At 42.8% G+C, this 20,644-nt stretch overlaps 1 protein-coding gene across 8 annotated transcripts; it reads left to right on the top strand.

Moving 5' to 3' along the window:
• The first annotated feature begins 12 nt into the window (after nt 1-12).
• MTRES1 (mitochondrial transcription rescue factor 1) lies at nt 13-14,857 on the top strand. Of its 8 annotated transcripts, none has more exons than XM_010989620.3 (6): nt 26-92; nt 3,649-3,723; nt 6,711-7,192; nt 8,841-8,913; nt 12,580-12,745; nt 14,574-14,857. In XM_010989620.3, exons 3-6 carry the CDS (start codon nt 6,723-6,725, stop codon nt 14,633-14,635), a joined length of 771 nt encoding a protein of 256 aa, XP_010987922.1. In that variant the 5' UTR covers nt 26-92; nt 3,649-3,723; nt 6,711-6,722; the 3' UTR covers nt 14,636-14,857. The 8 variants fall into 8 exon arrangements, with proteins under 8 accessions (XP_010987921.1, XP_010987922.1, XP_010987923.1 ...); XM_010989621.3 differs by having other exon boundaries at nt 87-218; XM_010989622.3 differs by lacking the exon at nt 26-92 and adding an exon at nt 101-256.
• Nucleotides 14,858-20,644: the final 5,787 nt, after the last annotated feature.

Below are 20,644 nucleotides of genomic sequence, written 5' to 3'. Positions count from 1 at the left end.
CGGGGCAAGGGCAGGGCGGGCCTCTGGAGTCCGGCAGTCGGCGCGGCCGGGTGTGGGGGTGGGGAAGAGGGAGGAGCGGCGCTGACGTACAGGTAACTGCTTCCCTGACGTGCCGTGCCCCTGACCCGCGCCCCCTTCTGTTGCCTCATCGCGCGCACGTGTGAAATACCCGCGCGGAGAGCTCCTCTCCTCTGCCTGCGTTCCTGCAGATTCTCCGCGTGAGTCTCCCGTGTCCTTCCCCGGCTCGGCCAGCTCGGTACGCCCCGTGGCCCCGGGGGCTGGAGGGGCCGGGGGAACCTGGAGGGCCGGAGCCGTCTGCCCCCGGACCCCGTTCACTTGCTGGCTCCAGATGCTGACCGGGGAGCTCGAGGACCCTGGTGTCCAGTTTCCCTTGACCTTGAGCACCCGGGAAAGTTCGCAGCCTGCGGGGGTAGGGAGGGAGCAGTTCGTCAGCTTACGCGGTCTCCAGGAGAAGGGAGAATTTTTAGTTGCAATTGACCTAAAAGCAATTAGATCAGGTTCTCCATATGGAGTAGTAAACAGGCTCAGGAATGTGGGACGATTCCAAATGTCCCGCAGGTCAAGGACAGCGTTGCCTCTGCATTCCAGTCTTTGCTTTTTTTTTTTTTTTTTTACAGCCTTTGGTTAGCTCACAGATTTTATCTCTCTCCTGAAGCTCTAACCCAAAACTTCCTTCAGGCTTCCTGCCATGATCATCCCCTTACTCAATGTTCACACTGTTGCCAAAGAAGTCTTTTAAAATGCACTCCTGTCAGGTCACTTCCCTACTTAAGAACATGACTATAGCTGTCATGTTCTCTGGGTCAAGTCCAAACTCTGGTATGGAGGGCCCTTTGAGATCTAGGCTCTTACCCATTAGTCCAGCCCCATCTTTGTTCTTCATTCTAATGCACTTTTCTGGTCTACTTTCATTTCACAGTATTTAATTAAGCACTTACCACGTGCCAGGCACTATTCTGGGCACTTGGGATTGAACAGAGGGAAAAAGCACAGGTGAACAGTTAATATTCTAGAAGGCAAGACATCAAAAAACAAAACAAAACAAAACCCTCCAGTAAATTATATATGATAGCAGGTAATAAGTGCTGTGGCGGAAGAAGGTAGAGCAGAGTGAGGGGAGATTGGAAGGGTAAGATGCCTATTCAGTAGAGTTGGAATGAGTAGACCTCATTGAGGTGAGGGTGAGTTATCCTTGCAGATATCTGGGCTAAGAGTGTTCTAGGCGCACCTGGAACAAAGGCGTCCATCCCGAAGTGTGCCTGTTGTGTATGAGGGTCATCATGAAGGAGCTGAGCGAGCCAGGTTGGGAAAGGCAGGAGATGAGGTCCAGAGAGGAAGCAGAGGGGCCAGATCACATAGGGCCGGAGGCTAAGGTAGGGATTTTGCTTTTCTCAGTGCTTTTGGAGAGTTTCGAGAAAAGGAGTGATGTGATGTAAATTACTTTTTAAAAGAATTGCTCTGACTGCTCTGTGGAGAACAACACTGGATCGGAGCCTTTGTAGTAACCCTGGTGATACAGATGGAGGCCTGAAGCTGTGGTACCAGTGGGAACAGTGAGAAGGGAGGGGATACTGACCATATTTTGGAGATAAGGTAACCTGGATCTGGGTAGGAGGGAAAGAGAAGAGTAGAGAATGACTGGAAGCTTTTGTTCTCAGGAGCTAGAAGGGTGGAATTACCATTACAGGAGATGGGGAAGGCCATGGGTAGAGTACATTTGGGGTTGGGGATATATCAGAAGTTTGTTTTGGGGCCAATTAAGTTTGAGGTGACTGTTAGGCACCCAAATGGTGATGTCAAATAGGCAGTTGGATATGGTGTCCCAAGACCACCCCTAGGTTTATTGATTTCACTAGGAAGACTCACCAGGACTCAGCTGTGGGTCACAGCTATGATTTATTACAGCAAAAGACTACGAAGCACACCATGCCAGGGAGAAAATGCAAGTGACAAAGTCTGGAGGGACCTGGGTGCAGTCTTCCAAGGGCCCTCTCCCAGTGGAGCACACAGGACATGCTTAATTCCTCCAGCAAGAAATTGTGACAACATTTGTGAAATGTCTATCAGGAAAGCTCTTTAGAGACTCAGTGTCCAGTGTATTTATTGGGCTTTATAGGCACCCTGTACCTAGCCTGTACCAAAATTCCAGATTCCTAAAGGAAAGAGATATTCAGCATAAATCAAATTGTGCAAACAGTTTAGGCACAGTGAGCCACTCCTGTTGGTTCTGGGATGGCGAGAACCCTCCTGAAATCCAAGTTCCCAGACACCAGCCAAGGACCAACCTGGCGAGCAGACCTTTCCAAGGATAGCAGTCACAGGCCGCTGTACTAAAAGCCATGGAAATGTCCAGCATCTTGATACGCTTTTGTCAGAACTGTCTGACTGATGGAGTTGAGCTGGATGTAAAGGCGAAGAGGACCAGAGACTAAACTCTGGGGCCTGTAACATTAAGTGTTGGTGAGAAGAGAAGGAAGCAGCAAAGGAAGCCTGAGAAGCAGCAGTGGGTGAGGTAGGAAGACCAAATGAGCTGTTCTGGAAGCCAGGTGAACAAGAGGGGAATCATGAGTGGTTTCCTGTGCTGCTGAGAAGTCAAGTAAGATGAGGAGCAACAGATGACCTTTTTGGATTTGGAAAATGAGAGGCATTGAGGAGAGTACAGACAACCCTTTTGAGGAATTCTGTTGTAAAGAGAAGCAAGAAAAAAGGTAGCTGGGGTGGTGGGGTTAAGAGAAGGTTTGTTGGTTGGTTGGTTTTAGAATAAGAAATAACAGCACGCCAATGGAAACGGGCCATTAGAAAGTGAAGAACTACTCTTATGACTTGATGTTTCCCCAAACCTGTTTCAGGCCACTTTTGCTATCAGAACTCAGGCATCCCTGTTCTGGGCTTCAGCCTGTGCAGGGCCCGGCCTCCTCTGGACCTCAGCTTTCACTTGTGTTCCCTGCCAGCCGGGGTTACTTGCCCACATTCCACTTAAATGGTGGTTCCTTGAGGACAAAAACTGTTTCATCCTAGGCTTAGCTGGCCACTTGGCATATGCGGGCAGGTGAGTGAGGGCATGGATGCAGGAATGGGTAGAATGCCCATTTCACTTCTGGAAAATAAATCTGCAAATGTTCACTGGTTTTTGTTTGTGGTGAGCAGACTGGGGATGGGAGGGAGGAGTGGAGCACGGTTCCTGCCCTGTCACTACCCTTAGAGTTTGAGAGATCAGAATAGTACAAAAGCTACACAGCATTGGTGCAGCGTGAGTTTGGAAATGGGCATGTTGGTGTGGGCAGGGGAGGGTGGGTCTTGTGCGGAGCCTGGAAGAGGGGGAAGCCATACGAAAAGGACAGAAGCTTTTTGTTTTTAAAGGGTAGAATCCTTTTTTCAAATTAAATGTAAGGAACCCCAGTTTTCAGCAGCACTGCTGCTCTGGTTGAAGAGGCGCTGGGCCCAGTTAGGCCTCTTTCCTAAGCCCTCCCACTCCTCTGACCAGGTTCAAGGCTGAGACAGAGCCTGGGTTCTCAGACTCCACCCCTGTGGCCCTGGGTGTCCACTGTTAACATCTGCTAATGGTCATGATCTCCAGCAAAAATTAGGTTAATATGTTTTTTTCAATTTTATGTTCTAAACCTCCAGCATTTCTCAGTGTTTGCCTGCTGGAGAATGAAGCAGATTGCACAGAGAGGGAGTTATTAGCCAACAAATTCGAAGGTAATGCTTGGCTTGACATTTTGGTTACATTTATTGTAATTACATGTGAATGTGATATGAAACAGTTACTTGGTGCTAGTAAAAGTTTCCTAGTGTAGATGAATATCACTGTGATATTCGCGGAGAAAACGGGACAGCAGTGTGGTGTAAAGGCAAGATGGGGTTGGGGGAGGCATGTGGGAGGCCAGGACTGACAGAGACAGGGCTGCCTTCCTCCAGGATGTCTGCTTTTAGAATTTCCTCCATGTGGGGCAACCCTTCCTCCCACTCCTCTACTATGGAAACTGTCCATTCTCTCTATCCTTATTGCAGTCGGTAAGGTTACCTTTTGTTCAAGAGAACATGAAAAATAAATGTCCTGGTGTTGCAGAAAGTGTAGTGGCCTTGATCGAGGAGCCAGGGAGCCTGGATTAGAATGTTTGGTACCTGTGTGACCCTGTAACTGAGATGGGCTTGTTGGAAGGAATAAATAAGTTACTATGTAGAACAATGCCTGATCCATAGTCAACAACAGTAAGCATTAAGAAGACTCGGCCTTGGAGTTCCCTGGCTGTGTCATTTACTAGCTGTACTACTTAGCAGATTGTTAAATTGCTGCAAGTCTCATTTGTACTCATCTGTAAAATGAGGGACCTGCACATAGCCTTGAGAGGCTGCCCTTTTCATCTCTGCAGACACATACGGCATTTTGAGTGTTATTAGCTGGGGTAGACTATGCAGCCAAATCCTGAGCTCCAAGGCATACGTGGGGCTTTTGGCATTATACCTGATAGCAAAAAACACTTTGCTGAAGTCACTTAGACCAGTGTTTTCAGACTTTTTTTTTTAAATTGATATCCACAGTAAATATATTTTCATGATGACAGAGTGTGTGTGTATGTATATATGTATGTATGTAACTATAACCAAAGTCTCATGAGGCAGTAGTTACTCTTACTATAAGTGATGCACTGTAATATTTTCTATTCTCTTCAATTTCTGCTTCTTAAAAAGTAAAAAAAAAATTTTTGGTTTTTTTTGGGGGGGTGATAATTAGGTTTATTTATTTACGTATTTATTTGTTTTAACAGCAGGCAAGGGGATTGAACCCAGGACCTTGTACATGTACCGCTGAGTTATAAGTAAAAATTTTAATAATGGCTCATGACTCATAGTTAGAAAAATGCTAACCTAAAGATAGGCAAATCATCATTATTAATGCCAGTCTTCATCTTCTCTATTACATGAGCATCTTATAAACCAGTCTGGTCTAGGCCCAATAGCAGGTAGTGATTTCAGCCAGGGGTGTCTTGGCCCATAAGTTAGACATCACTTGGATAAATTCTATTGAGTCTAGACTGTTGGCCCAACAGAATTCCTAAGACTGATGATAGAGAGCTCTGACCACGTTCCTGTATGTTCTGGGTGGGAAGGTGTGAAAGGCTCTGCTTGTGAGTAGATTATTTTTCTGAAAATTTTACTCTGTGAAGGATATATGTTATCATGTTAACAGTGGTTATTACAGAGTAGATTTATGAGTGGTTTGCATTTTCTTTGCTTTTTTTTTTCAGATTTTCTACTATAAAAATAGCTTTCATATATAATAATTGAAATTTCCTCAAAAATTATGGTAATAATAGTGGTAATTACTACTAAAAAATCCTTACTTGGCAGAATAAAGGATAAACAAATCTTTACATGGCAAAGCAAAAAGTAGTCCTTCATTAGGTAACTTTTAAAAAAAATTTTGATTGTAGTGGTTCATGAAATACAAAGTCTGGGAAGTAATGAAATATACTACTTTATTCCTTTATCCCGCATGTATAAAATTTAAAGTTCTTTCTATGAAAGCTTGTTATTCATTCACTATTAAATTAGATAAAATATGTATAAAAGTAATTTCTTTCACTGTTTCTCTTTAAGGTGCTCCAAGTAATTTCTAGTCAGTATTTTACTCTATGAATTTTATAGCGTTTAAAAATTATTTCAAATTATGGTTATGTTGAAACACAGCCCTACTGAGCCTGCTTTATTTCTCATTTAAGAATCAGATTGGGGTCCCAAGAGCAATGAGATACAGAGTAGAGCTTATGTTGTCTGCCTCATTCACGCCAACAGAAATAAGGCCCAAAATGTTAACAAATATAATTGGAAGTAGCTAGCTATGTGCTTTTGAGTAGGCTTACAGGTAATTACTGTTGTCAGCTTTATGATGAATGGAAAGTACGGAGGAAAAATCACGCTAATCATTATTAAAGAAATCAGTCTGAACGTATAGCCTTGGCACAAGGGAAAGTTTGCCGCAGCCTTGAAGTATGAGGATTTTGACCATGTGGCAACCCTTCTTACATTACTAAATCATGGTCTCCAAAACCATCTTGAGGTACTGGGGGAGGTCTATCACCATCGTAGTAAGAAGGTTTCTGCTGCCTTTGTGATCATACAGGAATTGGTTGCTCTGTGGCATGTCAGCACCTCAGTGCCTCAGGAAATAGTTACCTAGTTTGTGGATCCAATTTGCACATTCCTAGCTCTGGTTTGTTGGGGTTGGAGGTTGAAATAAAGTTTAGAGATTCACTCTGGGTTTTATAAAGTCATGATCTGGTGTCCCCAGCAAAGTCAATATTGTAAGGATGTAACGTATGTCAGTAAATAGTCTTTCTTGCCATGAGATTTTCTTTTTTAAAATATATCATTGAGAACTATTGTTAATATTTTTCAGTAGCAGTCAGTACCCAAGCTAATTGGGAGGTGGGGGGGGTGAAGAAGAGTAGAACCAGTGTTTTCACACATATGAGTGTCTAGTTTGAACTTCATGACCACCCTATGATGTAAGCATGTTAATTACAGCTAGAAGACTCACCTGGTACGTGCAGACCAATATGGCCTTTTGTAGGGGGAGCGTAAGTACAGGACTAGATGTAGTGTTCATGGTGTATATGGTTCATGTTGTAAAAATGCCAGCATGCTGCACTGGTGAAATAAAACTAAGTTATTGTCTGTCCTAGGTTATATGTGCCATGGCTATGACCAGTGTCAGATTGCCCACCTGTGTTTTTAGAAAGCCAGATGCCTGGATTGGACTCTGCCGAGTGCTGCAAGGGACACCGTCACACAAACCCTGTGCTTCCTGGAATCGATACTTATATTTTTCTAGTACCAAGTTAAATGCATCAAATTATAAAATACTTTTCCATAACATTTTCTCACTGAGACTCCCAAGGCTTTTAGTATCTCCAGAATATATTTTACCATTTTCCATAAGACTCAAAAGTAATGTAAGTTCTAAAAAGTCCGCTAAAAAGACTCTGCAAAAAGTTGAAGATGAAGAGGAATCTGAAGACGAGAGAGATCGTAGTGAGATGAGTGAACAGGAAGACGAGACCGAGGATGACCCCAGTGTGGTCAAAGACTATAAAGACCTGGACAAAGTAGTGCAGTCTTTCCGGTATGATGTTATCCTGAAGACGGGTCTGGATATTGGAAGAAAGTAAGTGTGTGGTTTTATTACAAAGTCACTTTCGTGTCTTATTGGTTATTTTAAAGCAGTGTTACAGTCCCATGGCTCATGTTACCTTAAGAGTAACCATAGGTGTGAAAGGACGTTATAGGTAACCTGTTTCAATTATTTTGTTCTATAGGCGAGAAAACTAATTTCCAAAGAAGTCAGGTGACTGCCTGCAAATCCCACGTGCTGTATTTCCTTGATTCTAAGACATAATCAACTGTAAAATGAACCATTGATGTAATAACAGCTTCTTGAGGAAAAAAGGAATCACCATGTTAGATGTACATACCAAGCTTAGAATGCACATGGGTTTCACAAATGCTGCAGCGTGAGAAGGTACCTCTTGGAATCAACGGAAGCAGTATCACGTGGTGGTTAAGAACGCAGGCTCTGTAGCCAGACTACTGGGGTTTCCATCCTGGTTCTGTGTATGACCTTGGACAGCTTACTTAAAATCTCTGCAGTTTCCTCATCTGTAAAATGGGGGTAACAGAACCTGCTTTAGAAGTGGTGGGTAGGATTGAATAAGTTATCTCTCTTATCTATCTAAGGCATTTATAACAGTGCCTGGCACATAGTAGGTACTCAATATATGTTAGCCATGATGATGAAAAAAATACTATGTGCGTTCATATATAGTGCATAGAGATACTAAGTGTAACTTTCAAGATATCTTTAATATTCTCATTCTTTCTCTTCTAGACTAATTATATAAGAATAGTGATTTCCCCATTGTTTGTTCATTTCTTTAGCAGTCATTGCGTGCATACTGCATGCAAGGTAAGAATTGTGGTATGAATAATAAATTAAGAAAGATTCCCTTGTGTAATTTGTACCTTTATGTCCTAATATAATGGCATCATTTAATTTTTTAACCCATGAAGCTTAAGGACTCATAAAGATGACCCTGACCCCACAGGCACCCTGATCAGGACTTGCATTTTCTCTACAATCTGGCAAGCTCATAAGGGGCCTCTCCATCTCTCAGAGTAGTAACTGACATTGTTCATAAGCAGAACCCCAGATGTCAGTTACCTGGAATCAGAGCATTAAGAGGAACGAGCACTGATTTTTGTCCGCATCCTCCCCGATCTCGTTTCCCACTGATTAAATTTAGGAAGATCAGCTGCTGCTGGATTGGAATTTCCCCAGCCTCAGTGCAGATTAGCAGAGGATTTCTTAATAACCTCACCATACATGTGGTGCCTGGGTTTTCTCTCAGAACACATGCAGGGAAGGGAGTGCCCACACATTCTGGCCGTCGTGTATCACGAGAGCTACCACCTCGAAGGCGGTTGTTGGGGAGGGAGTCAGGTGCAGAACACTGGCTGGCCAGTTAACACACGAGCTAACCCACTTGGAAGCCCCAGCAGAGTGCTGGGTTACCTGGCTCCCAGCACCAGCAGATCTCTGCCATGGGCCTGCATCCATTGGGAAATGCCCTTTGGTTTCCCTGTTCAGATACATAAGGGAGCAGTTGGCTTTCACTTTCTTCGCACCCAGAATGGAGATTATGCAGGGATGTTGGTCCCTGTCGGAGTAGGCATTAACAGCAGGCATTTTTCTCAAACCTGTATAATTGTTTTGAATATATTTCTATTTTAAAGCACTTTGACTTTTTTTTTTTAAGCAAAGTGGAAGATGCATTCTACAAAGGTGAACTCAGGCTGAATGGGGAAAAATTATGGAAGAAAAGCAGAACGGTGAGATATTATGACAGCCAGATGTTTGTGTCTGTTGCTCTGCCAGTACTCAGTTAATGCCTCCCCCAGTTTCCCCTCAGGCTCCTTCCTTGGGGTGTCGGTGGCTCCTCGAGTAGGTCTGCCTTCCCCTGCTAAGGTCTGCCTCAGGCCTGGTCACATAGTGAGCATCACCAGCCAGCTTCAGTCACACAGACCACTTGCTCTTTGCAGCCGTAATGACTGAGACAAATCTTCCCCTTTTTCTTTAAAATTTTAAGATAAGCCACTATCAGAACTGGCAAAAATCTAGTAATTAAACTAATAAGTCATTGATGTTAGCCCCTATGAAATCATAATAAGTCAGGCTAAAAAGAAACATTTGATCCACATAGAGGTTTCTTTGGCCAGCTGTTACCTGAGCAGATGTGTAATGCTGTCCTGCTCAGCAGTACCTGCTGGATACACTGCTCTGTGTGCAGGGCAGCTACCAAAAAGAAGGTTCCATATTTCCTCATAGCTCTGTATCAACACTATTAAGTGAAAGAAGTCACTCATAAGTGTTATAAGAAAATGTATTTCTAGTATTTGGTTATGTTACAATAAATCATATATATATTTTAAAAATATATGTTTTTATAAAAATAAATCTTATACGTCTAGAATTAAAATATTAATAATACTAATATTTATCATTGAGTGGGGCATTGTGGGTTGTATTTTCTTCATGCATTTTATTTTCTGAATTTTTTATGAGTTATTGGAAAAAACAATAACGATAGTAAAAGTTAATAAATTTTAAAAAGTATATGATAGAGACCCTTCAAAAAGACACAGACCTATGAGACACTGGCAGACATAATGTCTTAGTGTCCAGAGAACATGGGTTCTAGGGAAGTTAGACACTTTTTTTTATAATAGCTATTTTTTTTAATTGGGTTATAGTAGACACTTTTGAAGATTGTTTTTATTATAGCTTCTCTTATATTTCAAAACACCCCTGAGGTTGGAGGACCTGAGCTTCATCCTGTTGCCCTGGGATGGGGGAGGGTGTGAGCCACCGGCCATGGACCTGGGTGAGCACTGAGGCTGTCTTCAGAGTCCTTGTTCCCTGGGCTCAGGATGTTTCTTGCAGCTAAGGGGAAACTAGGGGGTACTCCCCAGGACTTGTTTTGGCTTGGCTACCAAATCACAAGCCCACATCCCTCTGATGGCAACTGACCTGCTGGATTCAGGCTGCAGGTGTCAGTCCTTGCTCGGTGAGACGTGCATCTGGAGATCAGGTCCTTCTTGTCCCTTAATTGCTGTTTCCTGCTTGTAGCCCAGCCCCCCTCCTCGCCAGCTGCAGCATTCCAAAGACAAGACCTGTTCTTGGTGCAAGATGCCTCTGTGCCAGGGCCTCATTTACAGACACCACAAGTCTATTTTTCTCCCTCTGCTTTGAGATTGTTAACTACAGCCTAATTGCTGCTTCTTCATTCTGCCTTGGGTGTTCTGTTGTCTTGGCTGCCTTCCAGATTTCTCCTGAGGGTCAGCAAAGTAAGGGGCCAGTATTAACACTCGGCTGCCTTGTTACTAGGAGGCCTGGTAGCCATAGTAACTGCAGCTAAGGGGAGATTGGAAATGTAGATGTTTGGAACAGTCCCTAATCCCAGCCAGTTTCACTTTGTGTCTACTGTGCCATCTCCCACAGTAGAAAGGACAGGGCCTTGCAGGGACTAAAGGACACCTCCCCTTCTGTGGCCTGCTCCGTGGACCTGTGTGTGGCTTCTGGTCTTGAGGGTCCAGCTCTTGTCTGATGCTGCAACTCCAACCCTGGCTGCCTACAGCTGAGCAGATCTTTCCTGTGAGCTGCAAACCAGGTGGGGCCCAGAGTGCAGTAGGGGCTGGGTAACTGTTGACTTAAATAGAGGCTGTGTGGATCCCAAGTGTGGGGGGTGAAGCCTTCCTAAGCTCACCTCTCCCTGGGATTGGCTGGGTAAAGGAGAAACATTCCTGTCCTATTCTCTGCCCTAGAAGTAACCACCCAAACTGTCCACACTTCTCGGAAGGGGCAGACATCACGTGTGGTATATATATGAAAGGATACATAGGGGTTGCCTTTTCTCAGTGTATCCTTTTGTACTTTTACATTTTGTTTCATGTGCATATATTACTTATTAAAAAGTGAATTTTAATGACAGAGTTATGCCAAAAAAGATAAAGCAGAGTTCCCAAGTGTCGTATTTCTGGACATTGATTTTAAATGTCTACATAAGGCCAAATGGTCTTTTGTTTTTTTTAACTGAACCCAGCAGAAATATAGGAGGACAGACCTTGCCCACCCTCACCCCCTGTCCCCAGCCTGGATGATGCCCGGTTCAGCCTATCTTTCAAACCCAAGAGGAGAAGCAGTCTTCATGCCTGGTGGTGGTGTGACCCTGTCTGCTCAGCCCAGAGGGGAGAAAGTTAACGGTGTAAAATCAGCCCCTGTGTGAGTTTTACATCCGGCTGCCCGGACTGACCAGTGTGGCGTTGTAGTGAGCAGGTGTGCGTTCCCACGTTGTAGACTGAGTACTGCACCTGCTGAGTGGGTGGCTTGCCCTAGTGAGGTATAGATGTTCCAATAGTATGACGTTGTGACTGCCTCAGAGAGCATTCATTGGAAAATAAGGTGAATTTAAGCATTTACACCATGCTCCTTAAACAGAAGCCTTCTAGTAGGCTTTTAAACGGGCACACATGGGGGTCCATCCATCCATGTCCTCATGTCCCGTCTCTTTGCCCCTGCAGCCTCCCCCCCACCCCCAGCTTGGAAGCCGTGGTAAGTGGTCTGAGACGGTCTCTGGCATCCTGGCTGGTGTTCTCACAAAAGAAGTATATGGCATCTGAGTCAGTTTAGCCACTTCCTGAGTTGCTGGGCAGTTCCCCTGGCATCCTGAGTTGCCAGGGCTAGGTGTCTGTCATGGGCAGCTCCCAGGCAGCACTGACATGACCGCCCCAGAGCATGCCCTGCACTCATTCAACCCAAACCTCCCACCTGGGCAAGAATGGGTTTGCCCTCAGCCCATCGAGTTAGCATCCATCTCGACCCTCTTTTCTGTGCCATTCCATCCTTGTACGTTGAGTCCTGGCTCTTCCTGATGATGGGGCCAGCCAGTGTAGGAAATTACTTCCATTTCTTTAAAAGATACAGCTGACTGCTGTTCCACTGTTAGTAATTTCCGGCAAATTATGCCCAGTCCCCAATTACGTAACTCATTCAGGTTGAAATCAATGAAAATGTTACACTGAAAATTGTCATCTTGGTGCATGTAGCAATTACTTTGCACACACTCTCTAAGACTGTGCCCTCCTTCCTTTGTCTTGTATGGTTGTTACCAAAATAAATGCTTCCATTCAGGCGTTGCCTTAAATCATGAAGTAGAGGTGAGTATGGGAGCCCTCCAACACAGGGACCATCCACAAGCACCCGGTTGTCTCAGTCTGAAGGAGGGGCACTGGTCCATATGGAGTCACATGGGTCTGAGGGGCCTTCTGAGAGAGGGGAGCCTTTTACCTCTCAGAGTCACTAGGGATACATGACTGTTAATGGAGGAGCCACCTGCCCCCGGGGTGATGGCCACCTAGTGAAAACTCAAAGCGGGGATGTTTGTATTGGCCTGCGTTTCCCAAAATGTAATGATGGCTCAGTTTTCTTTTAATTTTCAGGTGAAAGTTGGAGATACATTGGATCTTCTAATTGGGGAGGATAAAGAAGCAGAAACAGAGACAGTGATGCGGATTCTCCTGAAAAAAGTGTTTGAAGAGAAGACTGGCAGTGAGAAATACAGAGTGGTGTTAAGACGGTGGAAAACGTTAAAATTGCCTAAAAAAAGTATGCTCAAATAAATGGATTGCTTTTTAGCGATAAAGCTGCTTTCTAGTAGCGTGGGACAGGGCCAGGTTAAGGGCATTTTTATTAAAATAAAATTCTCCTATCATTTGTGGCCTCTGCCGAGCCATTTTGTGGAAGTTGAGTTCCGTATCTTGGAGACACTTCTGTGGCCTGGATTTCCCTCTGGAGCTTCATTTATGCGCGTTTTGACCTGAGCACAAGTGAGATATGTGCTGAATGAACTAAGCCCAGAGAGGGTTTTCGTGACCAGCCTGCTGTTTCCCACGTTAACTTCCTCAGGAGGCAGTGTGAGATAAACTGGCCTTGTTGTTAGTTGATTCTTTTTCAATCCTATCCTTGTTGGCCAGCTTCCTTGGGTTCAGGCTTCTTAAGGCAAAACCAGGCTAAGTCAAGGTCTTCATCTTAGGGGAGAAGCACTGGGAGACCCCTTTCTCCACTGGCCTTTCTGAGTTACCAGCATGTTGGCCTTAGTTCCCTTCAGTTTGTCTCCAGGGGTCAGGATAGTAAAGTTGTTCCAATTAATTCCAAATGGGCTAGTTAATTTTAAAATTAATTGTTTTGGGCATGGGGTTGATAGACTAAGGCAGCCGGAGGCCTTTTGTATGGCAGACAAAAATGGTTTTTACATTTTTAAAAGGTTGTTTAAAAAAAAAGGGAAAGGGATATATGACAGAGACCTCATGTGGCCCAAGGAGCCTCAAATATTTATACCAACCCTTTACAGGAAGAATGTGATTGACCCTCCTCGGTTTAAGCTGAGGGTCTACTTTTCAGGTGAAAGTAGAAAATACACAGATTTTTATCAACAAAGAGAAGAATCAGAGATCAATTATTCTAATTCTCAAGAAGTGTTTTACAAAGGACTGAAAAAATAGAGTGTAACAGAGGAAACACACCTTTAATACACGTCATCTAAGAAAAGGGTAGCAGGGTACCTGCATAAATAAGTTGCAGATTCCCTGCAGCTGTTTGCTGGCACTGGCAGGGTCCGCTCAGATAGGAGGCTTACTAGATTGAGTCATGTCAAAAAGACTGGCTGTGTCTGCGTCCTTTGATTTGTCCTCCAGGAATTCTCAAGAATTCAGGTTAACTGACAGAGAAGGGAAACTTCTGTAGCTCAGTGCAGTGAGATGTTTGGGCCCTTGAGTCTGGAATTCTTTTACCAGCTCAGATTTCAGAAGACTCTGAAAAATTGATTTTTATTTGAAAGCTTAAATAAGCTCTCAGGAAGAAATAATAAATACTGTGCAGTGTAACAGAAGGAATTTTTCTATTTTACCACTTGTTAAGTAGGCTTTTTCATCAGTAAAACTAGTACAATTAATTTCAACATAAACTCACTTAGTTATGAGTTATAATTTAGGAGATTATAGTAATGACTGCCTTTTCTCATCCTTCACCTTTCTGTGCCTTTCTCCCCCTCCTTTCCTCCACCTTCTCTACCCTCTCTTCTCTTCACTGTTCTTTGGAAAGTAACAGAAAGCCAGGGAAGTCTTGGATGGTGATGGATAGTGTGATCTAGTGATGTGTCAGGGTCCTGGTGTTTAGGCTCAGTCTTGCCCCTAGCAAGTTGGGTTACCTTGGTTGTAGTTTGGCCTTAACCCCTCTGAGCTTCAGCTTCCTCACTGGTCAGAAAGGGATCAGGATACTAATTTCCTTACCTTGTTGAGTCTTTGAAAGAGGAAGAAAGTTAAAATGTGTGAGGCAAGGTGGGTTGGTAGTAGCTAGAAAGCAGGAAGGGCCACTTGAAAGGCTTTTGGAAGCTCTACTGGTAATAACTTAACTGGTTGGGTTTGACCTATTCCAGGCTTCTCTGTTTTTGAAAATGAAACTAAGAAGACGTCTGATGGTAGAGAATGTTGGTCATAGCATGTGGCAAAAACTGATCTCATAGTTGTCCACAGCGCAAGGGACTTGGAGCATATTTGTGAAACAGCAGAAGCGAAAGTGGTTCATAAAGATTTATGGAACTCTCGCAGCTCATTCATTGCTACAGCTGCTTAATAATGCCATCCTGGCAAGGCCTCCTCTGTGACAATGTGATCAACGTGATGAAAAGATTAAAGAAAAGATTTGGATATTTCTAATGCAGTGGTTGTTAACTGGGTGTGATTTTTGCCCCCCTGGGGACATTTGGCAATATTTGGAGATATTTTTGTAACAACTGAGGGGGTGGGATGGGCATCAAGTGGGTAGAGACCAGTGATGCTGTTAAATGTCCCACAGTGTACAGACAGTCCCCACAACAAAGAATGATCGGACCTAAAATGTCAGTGGTGTTGAGGCTGAGACACTTGCTCTACTGGGATGAAGGGAAGAAACATTTTTTCAGTAGGTCTTGCTCTCACAGCAATCAGACAAGAAAAAGAAATACAAGGTATCCAAATAGGAAGGGAAGAGGTAAAATTACCATTATATGTAGATGACATGATACTCTATATAGAAAACACTAAAGACTGCATACAAAAACTATTAAAACTGCTAAGTGAATTCAGCGAAGTAGCAGGTTACAAGATTAACATACAAAAATCTGTTGCATTTCTTCACACTAACAATGACATATCAGAAAGAGAAAGTAAAAAACAATCCCATTTAAAATTGCATTAAAAAAATACCTAAGGTCCTGGGTTCAATCCCCAGTACCTCCTTGAAGAATAACTGAATAAATTAATTACCTCCCCTACCAAAAAAAAAAAAAAAAAAAAACCTAGGAATAAACCTACCCAAAGAGGTCAAAGACTTAAATGGTGAGAACTATGACACTGATAAAGGAAACTGAAGATAATTCAATGAATGGAAAGAAACCCATTCTCTTGAACTAGAAGAGTTAATATTGTTAAAATGGCTATACTACCCAAAGCAATCTATAGATTTAATGCAATCCTCATCAAATTGCCCATGACATTTTTTTTAGAATTAGAACAAATAATCCTAAAATTTATGTGGAGTCAGTCACAAAAGACCCAGAATTGCCAAAGCAATACTGAGGAAAAGCAACAAAGCTGGAGGCATAACCCTTCCAGACTTCAGACAGTACTACAAAGCTACATTAATCAAAATCGCATGGCACAAAAACAGACATATAGATCAGTGGAACTGAATAGCCCAGAAATAAACCCACTCACCTATGGTCAATTAATCTATGACAAAGGAGGCAAGAATATACAATGGAGAAAAGACAGTCTCTTCAGCAAGTGGTGTTGGGAATGCTGGACAGCTGGATGTAATCAATAAAGTTAGAACATTCCCTCACACTATACACAAAAATAAAATGGATTAAAGACTTAAATATAAGACATGACACCATAAAACTAGAAGAGGACATAGAGAAAACATTCTCTGACATAAATTGTAGCAATATTTTCTTAGATCAGTCTCCCAAGGCAAAAGAAATAAAAGCAAAAATAAATGGGATATAATTAAACTTGAAAGTTTTTGCACAGCAAAGGAGACTATAAACAAAATGAAAAGAAAATCTATGGCCTGGGAGAAAATATTTGCAAATGATGCAGCCGACAAGGGCTTCATTTCCGAAATATACAAACAGCTCATACAGATGAATATGAAAAAAACAACCCAATCAAAAAATAGGCAGAAGACCTAAACAGATGTTTCTCCAAAGAAGACACACAGATGGCAAACAGGCACATGAAAAGATGCTCAACATCACTATTAGAGAAATGCAAATCAAAACTGCAATGAAGTATCACCTCACACTGATCAGAATGGCCATCATCAAAAAGTCTACAAAATAAATGCTAGGGAGGATGTGGAGAAAAGGGAACCCTCCTACACGTTGGTGGGAATGTAATTTGGTGTAGACACTATGCAAAACAGTATGGAGGTTCCCTAACAAACTAAAAATTAAGATCCAGCAATCCCACTCCTGGGTATACATCCAGAAAAAATAAAAACTCTAATTCAAAAAAATGTATGCCTCAGTGTTCATAGCAGCACTGTTTACAATAGCCAACACGTGGAAGCAACCTAAATGTCCATTGATAGATGATTGGATAAAGAAAATGTATATATACAATGGACTACTACTCAGCCACAAAAAGAATCTGATAATGTCATTTGTAGCAACATGGATGGACCTAGAGATTATCATACTAAGTGAAGTCAGATAAAGATAAATATTATATGATATCATTTTATATATGGAATTTTTCTAAAATAATACAAATAAACTTATTTACAAAACAGACTCACAGACACAGAAAACAAACTTACGGTTACCAAAGGGGAAGCAGGGGGAGGGATAAATTAGGAGTTTAGGATTAACAGATACACACTACTATATATAAAATGGATAAAAAAACAAGGACCTACTGTATAGCACAGGGAATTATATTCAATATCTTGTAATAACTTCTAACGGAAAAAAATCTGAAAAAGCATATATATATATAATGTATATATAAAGCATGTATATATATATATATATATATACACACACTGAGTAATATACTGAGAAAGTATATATAAACATATATATATGTCCGAATTACTTTTTGTACACCTGAAACTAACACAATATTGTAAATTAACTATAGTTCAACTTAAAAAAAAATAAAAAATTGAAAATAGGTTTGGCTTTCCCAGGAAAGTTTGAAAATGCTTCTAGCATATGTTTGTAGTTTTTTAAGGCTAAACAATTTCAAGTTATGACTATTTTTGTAGAGGCCTCTATCCTTTTTATCAGTAATGGTTAATCCTTTCAAAGAAATAGCTCTCCTCTGGGAAATATGATGCTAACTGCATTTGTCTGCCAAATAGCATTTACCATCTTTCATGGAAAATTATATAGATGGCTAGACAAGTTTCATTACTGTAGCATTTTCGGGAGAAATGTAGACATTTGGGGGAAAATTCTTAAGTCATAGTTTATTTGGTCAGTAATGATTGGGGGGATAGAAACATAACTACCATTTTTCAAGAAAGTTAAAAAAAACAGACTTCCTTTGGGGTGGTGGTGTATATTCTACGAACCTTCTTAAAGGGTGTGCACTGTATACAAGGCAAATAAAAAGACTCTATGGAAGTCCTGCTTTATCCTCTATTCTGGCTTTCAAAAAGTTACTGTCTGAATTACCAGTCAGCTTACTGTCTCAAGGAATCATGAACTCCACTGAGCAGACTCCAGAGAGCAAAATGTGAGTGGCTCCCAGTGGCTTTCAGTGAGTCACGTGGATAACTTGAACCCAGCCATGGAAGGAGGATTTTCACCTTGGAAATGAGCAAACACCATCAACTGGGATTGATTTTTCCCTCGGAAAAATCACAGTTACCAGCACACCATCAGGTGGAATGAAGATGCACACCCACGAGAGTTCCCACTGGGAGATGCCTGAGCACCAGTACCCACCCTCCAGTTCTTCTTTCAAGATATTTCTTCTCTTTCTTATTCGCACACATTTCCACACGTCCTCCTCCCTTACTTTAGCCATTCTAATGTGTTTAATGTGTATCTTTTTGTTTTTAATGCATTCTTGTAAAATGTGTTTTGCTATTCTCTGCACATTTATTTAAATCTCATACATTTCATTTTGTAGCTTACTTTTTCCACTCAGATCCACCCATGGCACTAGGGGTACACATAATCCATTGCTTCTCACTACTACATAATAAATATCAAAGTGCAGCCACCATACGCTGCTCATCTACTCTCCCAGTGATATTCTCCCAGGCTCCATCCAACTCCCCTCCCTGCAAAAAACAGTGCTGCTTCCTCTCCAGAATAGCTGCACAGGCTGCCCTTCCACCAGCAATACCCAAAGTGCCTTAGACCCATGGCTTTACCCAGTTCCTGGCAAGACTTAGCTTCCTAATTTTTGCCAGTTTAATATGAGTGTAGAGAGATAGTTACTTTAAACATACACTCTCCCCACAGCCTGCTGCTTCTGCCTTTTGGCAGCTGCTAGTGCCCAATCCGTGCTTAGAATTTCTCTGAGGGCTCTGAAATTGCATGCAGCTTTCTGAGACGGCTGCTCTCCCATTCCTCTCAAAGACATGCTTGCTGGCCCTCTTTTGTTTTACATTTTTTTGTTCTTTATCCGGTAACAGACCAGAAGCAGGATATCAAAAGCAGGATGGTGGAAATCTACAGTTTTGCAAGGTCCTGAGGGCATGGATCACTCACAATGCACTTCTGGATTCCTTTGTAGAGATGTCAACTGCACCCCAGGGGCCTTCCATCCTGGGACTTTATTCTTAAAGCTGGAGAGACCTTCCCCACGGCAGATAAGTGAAACCCTGAAGACTGTAGTCAGGGTAGAACAGCAAGTGTCTAAAGCGGGCAATTCTGTTTAATGGTCTGGAGCCCCACTCAGAGGGGCTGCTACAGAATGTGTAGAGACTTTTCTTCAGGATTGTAGGGGAATTCCCTTAATTCTTGATTCTGAGACAGATAAATCAAAGGTGAAGCTATAATAACAGCCAACACTTTGGAGTCAAGCAATCAGTATTAATAACCTGATGACAAGGCAGCCATCACCACCGTGGAGCCTAACATATGCTGAAAAATAAGCCTTGTCTGTCATTCCTGGAACTGTGCCTGTGCTGAGATTTCAGCCTGTCAGATACAAGGAGGAGACTTGGGTTTAACACCTTGTATCAGAAACAGCAGGAAACCAGCAACTGTGTTTCAGCCTGTCAGAGGCAGGAGAGTCCAGAACCTGCATTCCTGCAGGTGCGCCTCAGGCCAGAGCCCGGCCCTGTCCACCTGCCATGGCCTCAGCTGTCTGCACCAGGGAGGAGCCAAGGTTCTCAGTCTGTGTACACTGTGTGCATTTTGAAAATCAATTTAAGGCAAGAAGCATCAGGTTTTGTGCTGTTTACCATCAGGGCCTTCTCTCTAAGCTCAAACAGGCTTCTTACCTACCAACTAATGAGGCTGGGACTCGTTAGAATCATGGAACAGTGCCCAGGAGATAGCAGGTATTACAAATATTTTTGCTGAATGAAAAACTTCCTTTAGAGGCAGAGATGGTTCTTACTGCATTCCTTGTGCTATTTCCTGTGGCACTGAAAGGTTTCCTGAGTCAGATACTCTCACTGGGGTGGATCCAAAAGCTCAGAGACTGTGGACAGTCAGCAGAGCCTCAAGTTAAGTGGCAGGGGACCACTAGGCAGACAAAGAGACTGACTCTGCACAGCTACGCAATGGCAGCGTGGAAACCAAGAGCACAAACTCTGGAGTCAGCTTGGCCATCACCAGAGGCCCCCAGCTCTTCCAGCTGCATCACTGTGACCGAGGTACTTAATCTCTGGAAGCACCCACCTCTGTAAAACAGGGAATAAAAACATCTATCCCACAGGGTTTCTGTGAGGAACAAATGAAATAACGCATGCCACATCCCTAGCACATTCCTGACCCATCATAAGAGCTCAGAAAATGGGAGCACTTATGAAAAACGGAAGTCCCTGTAATTTAGGTCCCCACTGTCACTTCTGAATACACAGCTGTTACACACAGGAGCCTCTGGAAGGAGGAGCTGTGGCATTCCGTGTTCTCAATTTCTGTCAAGGGCACAGTTCATCATCTGGACCACAAACTCTAGAAGAACAAATGAATTCTTACTCCTTAAAATAAAATCAATGGACAGACTTCTTCCTGCAGAAATGTTCTGGCAAAAGCTGCCACATTTGGCCAGTGACCCTAAAACCTGATGCTCAAGCATCTGTAAACCTGCCTCTTGCCACTGACCTGAAAGCTAAGATGTAGTTTACCACCAGTTAAGAAGTCAGTTTTATTTGAATGTAACAGGAAACCACTTATTTCAGCTCAGATCTAATAATGAGGAAGGTGGTTAGCCCCCAGGTTTTGTGATTATACAATGCGTATTTTTTGAAGTCACTGTCATGCAGTGATTCTCA

The sequence above is a fragment of the Camelus dromedarius genome, chromosome 6 (assembly GCF_036321535.1).
Source record: "Camelus dromedarius isolate mCamDro1 chromosome 6, mCamDro1.pat, whole genome shotgun sequence".
Taxonomy (NCBI): Eukaryota; Metazoa; Chordata; class Mammalia; order Artiodactyla; family Camelidae; genus Camelus; species Camelus dromedarius.
This window is presented reverse-complemented; position numbering and strand designations above follow the sequence as displayed.